We start from the raw sequence: 15,544 nt of genomic DNA, 5'->3' as shown, positions 1-15,544 counted from the left end.
AAGTGCCTATAAAAATGATAAGTGTCCTTGAGCACAATTTTGGTGAAGACCCATTAGATGATTATTGTGGGTAAGTTTGATTAAATTCTGATCAATACTATAGAAGTAGTAATTATTGTGACTTGTGGAAGGACAGTCCTTTGGCAAGATGAGCTAATAGCAGAGCGATGACAGTTTGACTACGAGAGAGACGCGATAAAGGGGAAGCTTAATAAGTTTGGGTCTGTTTTCTGAACATGAAGCAATCCAAAAAAGCAACAATTTAGCAGAAGCTGAGAGTAGTCACATCATGAAAATCATCCGATACAGTTAAAACGAACGAACGAACAAACAAACAAACGAACAACCAAACAAACAAACGAACAACCCAACAAACCAAAACAAGAAAAGAAAAGAAAAAAAAAAAGATAAATTTTGCATTCCAAAGGTTTTAATTGGTCAAAAACACCAAAACAAAAAACAATATTTATTTTGCCACAGTCACATTATAAATGCAGTCTTAATTCAACCGTCCCTTCAACATGAATTCAGTCATGTCTTATTACAGTTAAGTACCAGTTAGATCCTTCACATATTTTGTAGTTCACATTCAGGGAGTGAACAAATTTAAAATGATAACAAGAAGTTCACAAAAAATCATTTGCTCACAGGCACAATAGAGATCTGTTCAAGAAAATATACATTTTTGTCTTTGGCCCACTTGTTTACGTTCTTCACATCAATTATAACATGAACTATAATGTATGAATTGTTGAGGAAATCAAACCAAAAAAAAAAATAAAAAATAAAAAACTAACAGTACAAGTAGCCCAAACACAACCATTGCAAAGAATGAATGTTTGTTTAAGTCAAACTAAAAAAAAAAATCAGCATTAATAAACTGATTTATTATTAAAAAAAAATTAATGTACAGACTTTTTTTTGTCACATTGTGCTCACTTTGACACAAGGTACCAACAGCAAAGTGCCTTTGCGATTTATTAAATGAATCCTAGCATTAATTTGGTGAATATGTTGAAATCACAATATCAAATATTCCCAGTCAAATACTCAAATCCCAAACTGTCAGTCTTTGGGGAGAACATAATTACCCTTCAGCATCACTGTAAGTCTGAAACCAGGGTAACAAATACAGCGTGTGTACCAAAGATTGTCTCAGAAACCTTTTAAATACAATTTGTTACTTGTTCTAAAAACTACTATTGAGTAAACAAATCAGTACCTAACATGTTAACGGTTCAGTGTAGTGCATTGTTATCACCCTGTGTTTCAAAAAAACCTCAATAAGAAAAAAATGTCTATGCTCTAGTAATGCAAAACAATATTATTTACATCCTATGTTAAAAGTAAAGACAAAAGCACTGCTCTTCCCATGAACAAAAAAATGACTGTAGTTTACAGCATTTGGAGAGGTAACAGAACTATTAATGAGTATTATGTAATAACGAAGTTGTGGTTACCATCCTGGCTACAGGCCTACAGGTCAGAAACTACTTAATGCCCCTTAATATTGAGAGAATAGATCAAACTGTTTCTACAGTACCTTTAGAGATCAGTTTATTATTAGCTTTCACCTGCAAATAGCTGCTTTTGTACCAACGCCTGGTGCAGCTGAGCTCAATCTTCTGTTCCCTAAAGTTTAGTGGATGTCTTGGTAGTACTATCTCCTGTTGTAGAGGTCTTTGCGTTTTCGCAGTTCCTCCAGCACCCTTGCCCTAAACTGGGTCCAGTCTTCTTCCTGGAATTGCTGGACACCCAGAGCCAGGTGGAGCTCTGCAGAGTGGCTGCGCAGAAAAGGATTGTACTGCTTCTCATCTCCAATCGTGGAGGGACACTGGAAATAAAGAGCACGTCAAAACGCAGCCCACCTCAAAGGCTCTTGATTAAACAGTGTCAATCATTTGCAGAAAGATTAAAAATAAATAAATCAGCTGATAAGGCCTTCTATCATGGAAGATAAAACAAGTGATTTCTGTTACTCCCTTCCCCATCACAAAACAGGCAATGCATTTCTGCAGATGGCATCACCGTCAGTATTAAGAAACACAGCAGCTAATTTGTTACCAGGATACACTGACGTTAATTTGGCAATAAACCTAAATAAAGCAGACATGTATCACAACAGGAAAAGCTCAAGCTGGATTCCTAGACATCTGCTTCCATTTTGCAGCATCACGGCACAAAGGGATGCTTGAATAAAACTTGGTTAATTGTTAATAATGCTTGGTTTGTTCCTACTGTGACAAGCCGAAAACAATCTGTTAAGTCAGACTTTCTATCCCTTACCAATAACAGTTTAAAATCCGCCAATGAGATCTGGAATTAGCAAATGCATCAACCTTAATTTGAAAATCCTAGATGCTTTTCAGGAAAGGTCACCTTTGACTTTGAGGTCAAGATCTCCAGGATTTAAACCTGTCCAAGACTTTTAGTAGCTGCACCTATGGCATGAAGCTGAGAATCCTCGGTGACTTCCTTCTTGAGTTATTGTGCTCACAAGATATTTAGAAAACTTGACCTCTGACCTTGACCTTGAGGTCGAGGTAACTGATATTCTTGTCCGAGATTTTGAGTAGATGCACCTGTGGTATCAATTTTAAAATCCTACTTTACTCGTTCTTAAGTTCTCACATTCGCAAACTTGGGTGTCCACGCCGCATGGCATTTAGTTTTTATTCAAAGGACCCGCTTAACCGAGTGAGTCACAGCAGTGCCACAGCTGCTGATACATTTGGTCAAATACAGATACAGTGTTTCAGAAGTTTAAGTCATCACCTTCAGGCAGCTCTGTTATAAGTAAAACTTTACAGTTTTCATGCATGTTTCTTTTAGTGTACTATATATCTGATCTTTTTAATAAATAATACTCAAAGATCAAACTCAGGAGACATAAATAAGAAAAAGACTACGTGTGAAATCTGAAATTAGCCAAAACATGCAGACTGCAGACGAAACGTTATAGTCATTCAATAAGTTTTGGGAGTGGAAATCATCAACTGGAAGCTCCAATCTTGTGAAACTGCCTTTAGAGGCATGTATTGATAACAGATAAAAAACTAATCTAAATTCAGGATGGGCACTTCACTGAACAGCAAACCTTTGCTCTGCTGCAGACTATATCACAGATGGACTCGACTGAACCTGGAAGAGGGGAAAGCGAGAGGGCGGTGTGCACTCAAGAGTGCTGTCAGCACGTACGCTGTACGCAACTGATAAGCCCTTATTTCAGGTGTTGGACAACATGAATCCTGGGATGGCTCGCTTGAGAGGCATAACAATGGTGATACATCATTCTCACCGTGCACAGCTTCTGGCCTCGCTGCTGCAGCACCCACTGATATTTGTTTTCCCTGGCTGTGTTGTGCGGCTCAACCTCAGCAGCAAACAGCAGGTTGTCTTCTGCATACTCATGACCTGCGGGATAGCCAGTGGACACACAAGAAAAATATCACAGGCACATGTATAACCATACTTAAAAGCCTACAAACCAAAGAATTCCCTATGCAACCTGTTCTTATGGTTTGGCTGTATATAGATAAAACACTCTTTTTTAAAAGCAAAGACATTAAAACCACAACTTCATCCGCAGCACACAAACATCATTTTTTTGACACTGAATCAGACAACTGAAAAGATTCTCCTACCAGGCCATAAAAGAGTATCATCAGTCAAGGAGCCAACTGTGTCCAGAGATGACAGCATTGTTGTTGCACTGCCTTCAAACATTCTCCCTAGAAACAATAAAGACAGGTTAACAAAGAGATTCCAATTTCCAAACAGGGTTCCTGAAGCATTCATATGGTGTAATCTTTAGTATTACCAGGATATTTTCATTACTGCTAGAGTTAGATTTTTAAATTGGTTAGTTGGAAGATAAAAATGTCCAATTTGTCAAAGATCATGAGGATGACCACTGGCTATTAAGACACAAACTACTGTACAAACTCTGTATAATACTTTCAGCTTCTCTCTTATTTCCCAAAGGGATCATCACATCAGATGGATCCACACGTAGATTTTACCCAGGGCTGGGTATGTGTCTCCTGCTGGTCTCAATATTTGGTGCATAAAGCAAATGTATTAATTGCTAAACCAGGCAGCCACTAAATTGCTATACAAAATCTATTGTATATTAAAGAACATGTTAAAAAAAAGCCATTGGCATTACAAGGTAACCAAAACAGGCCACTAAATATACAATATTATAATTAAGTATATATTTGAAGTACTTTTTGACGCAACTCATTAAATTATTTCACGTCTTATCAAAAAAAAAACTATGTTACATTAAGTTATGCAAGGGAAATTTAATCAGCATTTCCAATGAAATATGAAAAGGTGTAATTTGCATGCAGCAGTATTCAGTTAAGATGGTGCTGACTTGCATTAGCAATGTTAAACTTGCATCTAAATGAGGTAATCTGCATGTGAACCGATAATGACAGATATGAATGCAGAAAAGGCATCAGGTCAAAGGTCCTTTTTATAATTGCACTGATTGAAACACTGATGACACATAGTTTTTTTTATATATATCACATAGAACAATTAAGTCAAAATCACTCTTCCTTTGTATCACACTTAAGCTTTCTAGCTGACCTTGAGCTATTATTATGTGTTTAGACTCATCAGGTTCTCAGATTTCAGCATTTTTACAGTATAGAAAAAAAAGCCTACAAAAACTCTAAAAATGCCACACCAGTGTTTTTTTAAGTTGCATTTACTCAAGCATAACATATACTTTGATTATCAAATGGCCAGGAATAAGAGGGCACTGCATAGACTTCTGTTAAGGTAACACGTGCAGACAAATTGTGCTTGCATGCATAGTCACTCCCTGTAGAGAACAATTTTGAGCCAGTAAAACCCAGAGCTTGCGTTACATGTAGAATGACTCCACATTAAACAAACTATTTCATCCTGCATTTTCAGTAACTCTGAAAAAAAAATCCTTCTTGATCTGGTTTTCTGCATAACTTACCACATCCTGAGAGAAACACCAGGTCACCAGAGAAGAGGCTGGAGGGGGCACCGACCGTTTGACCATCCAAGAGGTAGATCATGTGGCCTACTGTGTGTCCAGGGGTAAAGAGGGCCTTAAAGTGCAAACGCCCAACTGTTACCGAGTCATTGTGTGAAAGCGGGCTGGAAGGAAAAAAAAAGTAATGAAAAAACCTAAACCAAGAAGTGTGGAGTTGCTGATTTTTACTGAAAATTAAAAGATTAAAAATAACCGAAATAGATGTCTATTTTTGAAATGTACCAGTTGAGCAAAAGGGGCAAAAACTATTACTTTCCCATATTATTTTAATATTATTAGGAAAAAAAATCTTTAGTCTGGTGGTTTGGAAGTCCTAAAATAACCCCTACAACCACTCACACATAACAGGACAGTCACTCAAACCACGATAATTTAGTGTGAAGTCAGCTGCTACGACTACTGACAGAGGGAAGAAAACAGGACTTAGTACAGTAAGAATGATTCAAAGCGAGTCAGTGTGCTATACTGTGCAAGCTGGGACTTACTGCGTGAGGCCAGGAATGTTATCAGCCGCATTTCCATAAACTCGGCATGAGCTGTGCAGCCTTTTCAACCCTTTGTTTCCCCCACTGTGGTCCCTGTACACGGATCACAAAGAAGGTTCACGCAGCAATTTAGACAATATCCACACATTACAGATACAAAGTACCTTTTTTAAACAGATTGTTTATTTTAATCAAACTGAAGGCAGGACTTTCAAAATGTGGGGAAAATGTCTATACATACAAATGCATGGCATTCTTTTAATCTCCAATATTTGCAGCAATTTACTGTGATAAATAGTTAATAGCCACATTAAACTATTATATTTGCACTGATCAACCTTCCTTTTCTATAGGAATATAACCAGAATACAATGAGCTGGCAGCCCACTGAGTTTAAGTCCCTTCAAGTTGTAATCATTAATAAAGACTTGTTGAGATTGATGGCAAGATGTTGGCAATCTCTCTGCATTTATACATTTACAATCTCTCTCATAGAAATTCTACTCAGTCCAAGTCAGACTGCATCTGTTTGCAGAAAGGTTGCCTCTTATAAGGTGAGATAAGCCCTCTTGTTCGTAGTATTTCCAAAATAAAATATCAATATTTGGTGTCCCTGTATCAATTTAATATTGCTACGTAAAATATCACAATACTATGCTGTACAATCTTCCCCCCTACTCCTTTTATACATGCAAATTACATGAAACTCACCAGTGCTTGTGTGTACACAGTATTGCTTCTAACATTACTCCTTCTGCCTCGAGGACTGCCTGAAATTAAAAAAAATAAAAATAAATCGGGTGTTGGTAAAACCTTCAGTCAACACTTCAGATTCATGACACATCACAGCGTTATTATACTTGTGTATTTAATAAGGAGAGATATCATGGATACAAAACACACTCATTCACAACAGCTGGCTACTGACAGTCAACAGCTGCAGCTGAAGTAAAACACATGGTTGTAAGGTAGCAGAAAAATGACAGTGCAGAGATACCAGCTGTAAGAGAGAGAGGCTCTAATGTCATTGAGCCCTACAATTACAATCAAGCTCTCAACAACTCATATTTTTTGTTTACACACCTCATACTTTTATAAATACAGCAATAATTACAGGCTTTCATATATTGTTTGTAACTCACACTATTTATACATTTTAACCCCATCTATGTCCTGTACGTGTTACTAAACTGACTTTGAACTGAATGACAATCATCACACTTTAATAGTATTATTCCAGCTCCCCTAAAAAATGTTACGTTATCTTAAATATCTTAATACTGGATATTATACATTTCATATAATACCTTAAAGGATCTTCAGAGTTGTGGTACATATACAAAATAATGCTGAACTAGAAGCAAAGCAATCATGTTTCACTAATATCAGGCAATATCTGGCATGTCCTGACTTCTCTGCAGCAACATGTTCTGAAGAAAAAAAAAACTTTTCCCTTGGAACTAACTACACAGTTACTGATTGCTGTTTTCAGCGCAATAGCCTAAATCTATTAACCCATTCAAAGACACATAAGTGACATCAGAGGCACTCACCTGAACTGTCTGAGGGTCTGCAGGGTCTACAACGACTGCGATGCTCGAGGCTCTGTCAATGATAAGGTAGCTGTAGTTGTCAGAGAGCACAGAGATAGGAATTATTTTAACACCTGTGGGCAAGAAAGAAATGACATAATAATTATTCGGGACAACATTAAACACGCACTAATAAAAAATATCCATCTTTAATGAAACAAATGCTAGAATTTTGTATTGATAGTAATAACAATTGCTTCTATGGTATGTACAGCGTGTGACAGCAAGGCATTGTCTGGCCCAGTGTCACCCAGTTAAACCAGTAATTGTTGCATATACCACTGAACTCCACGGGATCTGTAGTTGAATGCCCTCCAGGGTAATTTTCACGAGCTTTCCGCATTTGCCGTTTGTAGTACATGTAGCCAAGTCTGGTCTTAGTGTAGAGTGTGTACCTGGGAGACAATTGGAAATGTTATGTCCCGATAGTAAAAGCTGTTAACATCATTAACCCCGCCATGCAGTTACTGTCATTTCTTTGGTTTGTTGAATGAGCACAATTGACGTAACTTAAATGGTTGGTATGCAAACAACGTCTCATAAAATAAAGTTGAAGCCACTGCAGCATATGCTGATGAAAAAAAATGCCATTATCGCGAGAAGAAGAGCCTCACAGCAGAATACCAACAGCTGCACTTTTCACATTGTCTTGTCTAAATTAAATTACGTAGGATAAATCTATGGCACATAAAAATGGCTAGATGTTGCTAAGCTACGCCAAGAGAATCGCCAAGGAAACGACAGAAATCCCTGTCGCCAAGGAAAGTGGCGCCATACTCACGCTATTCGGAACAAGGGCTTCTCCGTTCGGGCCATTATCTTGCTGAACAATTTTCTCCAAAACACCTGTCCTGTCCGTCTGTAGCGAAGGCACAAACAAAAACAGATGAAGGATGAAGTGGCTACCAGTGTTATTATCCAGTCAGGAAGCGCCATAGCCTCTGAGCGGAACGTAATGACGTATCTAGTGACACGTCACAGCAGTCCCCGACACCTGATTTCTCGTGTTGGCGTTTTCTTTTGTGTATTAAAACCGAGTATATTATAATTTTTTCTGTATATTTTCATTATACAATTTTCCCATCACATTTTGCTTAGGTTTAGGCAGCAGAACTACTTAGTAAGTAGAAATTAAATTAAATTAAAAAACAGGGTTTTGACAGTCTGTCAGTTAAACTTTAACATGCATATGAACTAGCAATAATACTCAGTGTTTTTCCCTGTTTTACATCCAAATCCACTTTGCTTCAAGAAACACATAAAATGGGGATTTCTGTTTTTAGAAAATTCAACATTTACGCCGGAAGATTTCCTTCCGATGTAAATGTTGAATAATTATCTGTCTGTTGTTATAACTGTATTGTAGGTTAATTCTAATATTTTTTTCTAATTCAAGAAAAATACATTCACATATAATTATCACTTATAATTACCCCTAGACAAAATGTCAAAACTGACTAGGTAACAAGAAAGCATTGGCATTTAACTAATTGTAGAGGGAGGTACAACCAGTAGTTTGTGTTTTGGTAATATTGGTATTTTTAAACAGGAGGCGACATGAGTAACCAGTCTCCTCTTTCTGAGAGCAGCACTAACAGTGTGAGTTTCAGCCTGCATATCCAGTTACAAAGGATGACATCCTCCTGTGGTGCACAGCTGCAAATCCCCAAGGCAGGACTGAAGGACACAGTTCACCCATCTCAGGCGCAAGCCACAAGGTAAGTAACCTTTTCTGCTTTGTTTTCATTTGTTTTCTGGGTGACCAGATCATAGTAAACCAAAAGTGGGTCAAAGAGATTACTTGAGTGCAGTGTTGTAGTGTTATAAAATTTGTATATAATTTATGGCTGGGTTTTAAAAATAACACAGGCTTAATTTCCTGTTCACATGCGGCAGTATGCTTGCTTTCTTCTCTCTTTCTATCATAAAAATTCTTAAAAGTACAGTACTTATTTTCATAAGCAATCAATCTGACTAGACTATATACAAAAAGAAAAATATATGCAGTCTGGCATTTTCAGACCGGTGAGGTGCTGCGGAGGGCTTCGACTGCTCTTACAGGTGCTTTAATAGAATAAATGAAACTGAAGGTGAGCTCAGGATTGCATATTGAAAGAAGAAAAATCATAACTTTAGATGGGGGAACTTTCCTTGGCCTCCAAGTGTCCACATATACTTCATTCTTAAATGAAACAGAATTACAGTCATTGGTTTCTACTCTTATACTTTGCGTGACCCTTCCTATATTTTATCAAGCAATAAATGTGAACACATGGCATGACTGTGGCTTCCAGACACAATAATGTTTAAGCTGTTTGAATGTGTCTTGTGAAACTATATGTTGAATTACAACCAAGAGCTGAGTGAAACCATAATTCAAGCTGGGACATTATCTCATCTTTGTTATTGCAACAGCACCAGACTGCTAACTTTCCCAGCTAACCACACCTCCTTTTTTCAGCCCCTCAAAATATTGCACTTTCATTATATGTGGCCCAGTTATCACGAACAAACGTGCTCACTTTAATTTGAAATATTTATAGTAGTCAAATTAATTTTTAATTAGCAAGTGACTCACACTTAAAGTACAAGTGTAAGGAGACCAAGGGTGTCTGCAGTGTTACAGTACATACAGATATACAGCATGATAACAAAATTACATTTTTAATGTTAAATTTAAATGTAATTTATTATTGTGAGTTCCAAGTTTTCAAAAATCTGACATGGCTGTGGCTGCAACAGGGAAACTCTTCCACACATACACCACATACACATGTACAAAGCCAGAAATATGGAATGATACCTTTACCTAATACAGTTTTTAAACAAAAGAGGGCGACACAGTGAGCTTTTTGCACAGTGAGAGGTTTTTGTACTCAAGAATTGTGCAAAAGTATCAAAATAACACATATGCACATGTTCCTGCTCCTGACTGCCACTTATTTTTCAGCATTTACCTGCTATCTCTTTTTTATTCCCTTCCTCTTTCCTCCACCATTCCTTTTCATCTGTTCGACGTGTCTAACGTTATCTGGTTCATGTTGCCTGCCTTGCTGAGAGACACAGACAGAGCGACATGCGCATAGTTTTGCATGTCTTTGATGTGGTAGATTTGCGTGGTTCCTGCGTGGTGCTTAAACTAGCTGAAAGTTCACAGCAAGCCAAAACGACCCCGAGGCCACCAGGAGGTCCTGTAGAGACAGCCTTTCCTATTTTCTTTACAGCCACTGGATACGAGCCAGACTTTAGAAATCTGTTATTCGGTGCTGATTTCTGAGAATCACATGTGAAACACAGAAAAACAGATAATAATGCTGTGCACAAGGAGGGACTTGTGTGATCACCCTTTCTGAAACTAGGGTGACCACATACTTTCCAGGAAATAATACCACAGAATTAAGCAATGCAACATACTGTGATTTACAATGTAATATAGTAAGAAGATTTTATTTTGTAATTGTGACAATGGAAAGTCAGCAATAACTAGTGGATACTGAAAAGATATAAGTCTGATGTAGCTTTGTACCACTCATCCTGTCTTTAGGGTAGTCCAGAAAAATGATGACATCTAAAATTGACAGTCCTCCCCCCTACGAGGAAGCACTGCATCATCCTAAGTATGATAACTTCCCCTACCTGCCACAGCATGTCTCTCCTCTTCCCCCACCTCCATCTTACAGTCCCAGTCCTGGCTACTGGGGCCAAGGGGGTGTCTACCCACCGGCCAGCATGTGTCAAGGCCCTGGCTTTCCTCCATCTGGGATGCCCACCACAATACCGACTCTGTCTGCTGGACTGCCTGCCTCCAACCCAGGTTCTGAGCGAGTGGCACAGTCTTGAAGTAATCACACCCTGCAATATATTTAGATTAGGTGTAACAAGGATAAATTACCACTTGGCTATTCCAAATTCTGCAGGAGAGATGGAGGATTTTCTCAGCACCCAGTGGGAAAGCACATCTGTTCGGCATGCCTTCATCAGAAAAGTAAGGGTTTGTGACTGTGTGTCTTAACTTGCTCTGTGTGCCAGTGACAATCATGCTGCTCTGATCTTTCTTTCTTTTTTTTGTGGACAGGTTTACTTAATTTTATCAGCACAGCTTGCTGTCACCTTCTCAGTTGTTGCTGTCTTTACGTTTGTGTAAGTTTCCCCATTTGTACATCCATCGAGCCACTTAATGTATCTGGTGAAGGGTAAGAGACACAGTCTGCTCTTTGGTGACGCCATGTATCTGCTTTCACAGTGACCCAGTGAGGATGTTTGTCATCAGTTACCCTGGCATCTACTGGGCATCTTTGTGAGTTACCTTTAAGAAACAACAGCACAGTTTTAGTGCAGTTAAATCAATTGATAAAAAACATGTGAACAATATGATGTATATGATAATAATCACAGTGGTGAATCTCTCCATAGTGTGGTTTACTTTGTGGTTTACTGCATTCTCGTCTGCTGCAAAGAGCCGAGGTAAGCAAGGCCAAATAAGTTGGAAAAAATAAAGTTGTTTTATTATTGCTATTATTATGGCTTATTAAAATATTCAGAAACAGTGATGTTTGTGGTTTCTGTACTTTTTAGGAGGCGTTTTCCATGGAATCTTGTGCTGCTTGGAGTATTTGTAAGTGTTGTTTATTAGACTGAGGGTCAGACATTGACACTGGTAATGCCGCAGGAGATACATATGCGCAGAACTAACATAGTGTGAGGTGCTGAAGACTGAAAAAGTAAAGTCAGTAGAAAAAAGAGATCTTTAAAAAGTGCTAAAACTCGCTCTGACATTTAAGACACGTTGTATTCATGTTTGATCTTGCAGACTCTTGCCTTGTCTTACATGGCTGGAGCAATTTCAAGGTTTGTTTATTGGCTTTATTCAGGCAACAGCTCAAAACAGCACATTTTGATCCTGATGGTATATATGTGCCTTTTTTTAGTTTTGTTTTAATCGCTACATGTATCCTTTACAGCTATTATGGAACCAAAGCAGTGTTTATCGCCATGGGAGTAACAGCATTAGTCTGTATAGCTGTGACAGTCTTCTGCTTCCAAACTAAGGTACACGGAGATGTAAACTGTCTCGCTGTAGCTCAGTAGCCTGTGGCTTGTCAGAGGATGTCTTTGTTGTCGGTGTAAAAGAACTCCTTTGTCTTGCATTACAATGGGGGCACTGAAATCCTTTAAATATTTATAACATTTTGGGATAAGATGCGAATCCAACTTCTCTGTCTGATGCAACTCGAGATACACAAGTTACATTTTTGGCTTCTACAAGACACATTTCACACACGCACACACATACATTTCTCTTTCACCTTATTCTTTCACAATAGTCTCACTGCTCTTTCATGTAGCTTGAAGCATATCAGCTTCGCTTTCATCCCCTTAATGACTTGTTTCTCATCACAGGTGGACTTCACCTCCTGCGGGGGACTCCTCTGCATTGCGGCCGTTCTGCTCATGATCATTGGGATTGTTACAGCCATCGTCCTCTCCTTCCAATATGTGAGCCTGCTCTGGTCAAGTCATTTAATTTATTCTGTCTACTCGTGTTTCTCTGCGTGAGGAACAGCAGCTCCCAAGGGTGTATCTGTGTGACTGATTTCACATTCAGGAGCCTTTCTTATGTCACTCAACAGGTCCCCTGGCTGCACATGCTCTACGCTGCAATTGGAGCCATCGTTTACACTCTGGTGAGTCCACACTGACACAAATTTAGACCGAGTATTTCTTCTTGGTATTATGAGTCTGTTGTTGAAAAGCAAGTGAGGCATTAGCAGTCCTTACACCCCCAATACATAGCTATTAGGGAGCCCTAAATAATGTGGTGATAATCTACTATTCATCATCGTATTTGTCTTGATTTTGATTGGTCTATCAAATAAAAGCTTTTTTCACCTTAGATCTATGGAAGTGTCGTGCCAGCTGACATGTTTTTTGGGATTTGCCTTTCGTTAAATCAAGTTTTAGTCTAGGAGTGATGCCAAAGGAAGAAGCTCCAGCATGTCCAAAATTCCAAAATGGACATGATCAGTACATGTCATGGAAACTTTTCCACTGCGTTTTGATATTTTTAACGATGCCGCAGGCATTGTAGCAGAGATATTAGTCATTCTGTCTGCTACTTTAGTCCAGACAGGATAACTGCAAAAACTGCACTGCTTAAAAGAAAAAAAGAAGGGAACACTCAATCTTCAGTTTAACACAAAGTCTGTTAACTTCAGAGATATCAGTATGTCCAGGTAGAAAGCATAAACCATTGTGAATCCAATAAAAAGGTGATAACAGTAGCACTGGAGAGGCAACAACAAGACAACCTCCAGAAAGGGAAGGTTTTGAGACAGCATCTGCAGCCTCCACAGGTTGCTCAGCTCCTTCAGTAAGGCACAGGTTTGCTATGTCAACAGGCCCGTTACACGAGCAGCACTGCCAGAGCCCTACAAAGTGACCTCAACCAGGTTTATTGTGCATGTTTACAACCATAATGTCATCAAGAGACTCCTTGAGCATGGGATGAAGGCTCAGTGTTCTTAGTGGGCTCTGTGGTCAGAAACCAGCATTGTGTAGCTCAGCTGGCAGGTTCACCACTAGCACAGTGTTCTTTTCACAGATGATGTTGCAAGAAGCTAACATTCATTGTGGTGTCTCCTCTCCCTTTCACCTCTGTCACATGCTTTCTTTAGTAAAAGAGGTAAAATCACAATTTTCCCTAATTGAACAGACTGATATTCCTGAAGTTCCAACTATGATGTTCAAGTGTTCCTTTAATTTTTTGCGCAGTGTATAAAGTGAATTGGGCTTTTTTGGGGGACATTTTATCATTTCCTGTTACAAACATGAGTTCCACATTCATTGTCTCAATAGGTTTTTTTTTTTTTTACAGGTAATCTCACTGTATACATGTTATAGCACCTCTTAATGTGGTTTTCCCATAATGCTGGGAATTGTCTGACCTTTGCTTTTATACCATTATATTCAAAATATAATTTACCCAAACTTTTTATCTTAGCCTTTGTTTGCCATTCCTGTCAGTCTCAGCTATATTTGGAATTTTGTGTTAATGAGTAAATATGAACACAGCAACACACGAAAAGGATTAAACTAAACCACATGGTAAGTACAGAATCACAAAGCCATTAGTATAGTTGTAGCCTCCCAGAATACAGGATGTAAATTTTCTTGGTGGTTATAGCGAGTGACACGTAACAGCCCACAAACCAAAAGTTTTAATTAATGGTCACAAACATGACAAAAGGTTAGAAATGTTGCAGCATTTTTCCTTGTATTCATGTTTCTATGTCAATTTTCCTCTTTCCTTTTCTTCACCTATATTAGTTTTTAGTGTACAACACCCAACTTCTTATTGGAAATCGGGAGTTGGCCATCAGCCCAGAGGAGTACATCTATGGAGCGCTTTCTCTCTATGTTGATATTGTTCACATCTTCCTCTTCATCCTTCAAGTCAGCGGAGCTGCGACTGAATGAGCCAGCGGTTGGAGTTTGTATATTGTATTTGCTGGCAGACACACAGCAAACTGTCAGAAAGATTGTTAATTATTTTCTCTACATCAGTAACACTCAAGCACTTTCTTTGTTGCGCTGTATGTAGCAGGACTGCAGCCGCAAAGCTTACACTTATCTCGTGTAAAGGAAGAGAGCTGCTTAAGCCTTGCACATTTATTTAGCTGCATTTTAATATTTATGTGCACGTTAAGGAGTGTAGTACTCTCAACTATTACTTCGATCAAACCTCCTCATTAACAAAGTGTTTCTGCCTCCAAAAAAGGGAACAAAGCCATTTACAGATCAACACATTTGTTTTTATTATCATCAGTGCTTAGACTTACAAAACATGTGTAGTTGGAGGCATACTGCTGGACACCACAATCATTAGTCAAACATCTGTGCTGGTAGTAAGAAGGTCTAAGATCTGTTTGTTATGTACTTTTAATTTTTCCAAAGAGAAAGCCCAGAAAACACTGACTCACCGATTAAAAAAAAAAAATAGAGTTGTCTTCTTGAATCACTGGCCATTTCCTTTGTTCTCTTTAATGTTTCTGTTATTTGTTGTTGTTAGAAAACGATGCACACCGATCAATAAATTATACCTTACTGTTATAACTGCTTTCTTCACTCATGTCGGTGGTTAATTACAGTAACACGTTAACAGTTCTAGGGTGGCATTAGCTCCTATATATGCTCTCCCTTTCTTGATTGTGGATTAGTATTGTTTCCCGTCACCAGCATTTATGTGTCGTCCACACTGGAAGGTTTAAGGTGTCAGGCGCTTGGGGTCACGTGGGAACATGGAGGTCTGTCGGACGTTGTGGAGACCCAGGTAGAGCATGCAGACCCTCTCCAGGCCTGTGAAGGATGACATCTTTATCAGTTTTTTTATTCTTACAAAAAAAACAAAACAAAAACAAAAATCATTC

The 15,544-nt window shown here is 38.5% G+C and overlaps 3 protein-coding genes across 3 annotated transcripts in view; 1 reads left to right on the top strand and 2 right to left on the bottom strand.

The window, feature by feature from the left end:
- Positions 1-90: 90 nt before the first annotated feature.
- Positions 91-8,102, bottom strand: pnkd (PNKD metallo-beta-lactamase domain containing). The gene is made up of 9 exons (XM_031735140.2): positions 7,900-8,102; positions 7,398-7,513; positions 7,080-7,192; positions 6,238-6,296; positions 5,527-5,619; positions 4,982-5,145; positions 3,645-3,731; positions 3,299-3,414; positions 91-1,834 (listed from the first exon to the last, which is right to left on the bottom strand). The coding sequence occupies exons 1-9, from the start codon at positions 8,052-8,054 to the stop codon at positions 1,661-1,663; spliced, it is 1,077 nt and encodes a 358-aa protein (XP_031591000.1). The 5' UTR covers positions 8,055-8,102; the 3' UTR covers positions 91-1,660.
- Positions 8,103-8,121: 19 nt separating this feature from the next.
- Positions 8,122-15,114, top strand: LOC116316542 (protein lifeguard 3-like). The gene is made up of 13 exons (XM_039599563.1): positions 8,122-8,238; positions 8,668-8,836; positions 10,663-10,932; positions 11,036-11,103; positions 11,194-11,258; positions 11,362-11,415; positions 11,532-11,582; positions 11,694-11,733; positions 11,929-11,966; positions 12,080-12,167; positions 12,519-12,614; positions 12,749-12,802; positions 14,445-15,114. Exons 3-13 carry the CDS (start codon positions 10,677-10,679, stop codon positions 14,592-14,594), a joined length of 960 nt encoding a protein of 319 aa, XP_039455497.1. The 5' UTR covers positions 8,122-8,238; positions 8,668-8,836; positions 10,663-10,676; the 3' UTR covers positions 14,595-15,114.
- The window catches only part of dars1 (aspartyl-tRNA synthetase 1), a 32,231-nt gene continuing 31,594 nt past the window's right edge, over positions 14,908-15,544 (bottom strand). The window contains exon 18 of the mRNA XM_031735122.2: positions 14,908-15,473. Within this exon, the coding sequence (XP_031590982.1) occupies positions 15,382-15,473 (92 nt within the window). The 3' untranslated portion in view covers positions 14,908-15,381. The remainder of the gene's footprint in view (positions 15,474-15,544) is intronic.

Source organism: Oreochromis aureus, linkage group 16 (assembly GCF_013358895.1).
Source record: "Oreochromis aureus strain Israel breed Guangdong linkage group 16, ZZ_aureus, whole genome shotgun sequence".
Taxonomy (NCBI): Eukaryota; Metazoa; Chordata; class Actinopteri; order Cichliformes; family Cichlidae; genus Oreochromis; species Oreochromis aureus.
The sequence above is the reverse complement of the archived record's forward strand: the minus strand, read 5'-3'. Positions and strand labels throughout refer to the sequence as shown.

Bases quoted from the DNA above. Each gene is read 5' to 3' on its own strand.
- pnkd (XM_031735140.2), bottom strand. From the start codon at position 8,054: ATGGCGCTTCCTGACTGGATAATAACACTGGTAGCCACTTCATCCTTC. The intron at 7,193-7,397 runs GTATATGCAACA...TCTTGCCCACAG, and splicing joins AGATCCCGTGGAGTTCAGTG to GTGTTAAAATAATTCCTATC. The intron at 1,835-3,298 runs GTGAGAATGATG...CTTTATTTCCAG, and splicing joins GAGGCCAGAAGCTGTGCACG to TGTCCCTCCACGATTGGAGA.
- LOC116316542 (XM_039599563.1), top strand. From the start codon at position 10,677: ATGATGACATCTAAAATTGACAGTCCTCCCCCCTACGAGGAAGCACTG. The intron at 11,583-11,693 runs GTAAGCAAGGCC...TGTACTTTTTAG, and splicing joins GTCTGCTGCAAAGAGCCGAG to GAGGCGTTTTCCATGGAATC. The intron at 12,803-14,444 runs GTGAGTCCACAC...CACCTATATTAG, and splicing joins GAGCCATCGTTTACACTCTG to TTTTTAGTGTACAACACCCA.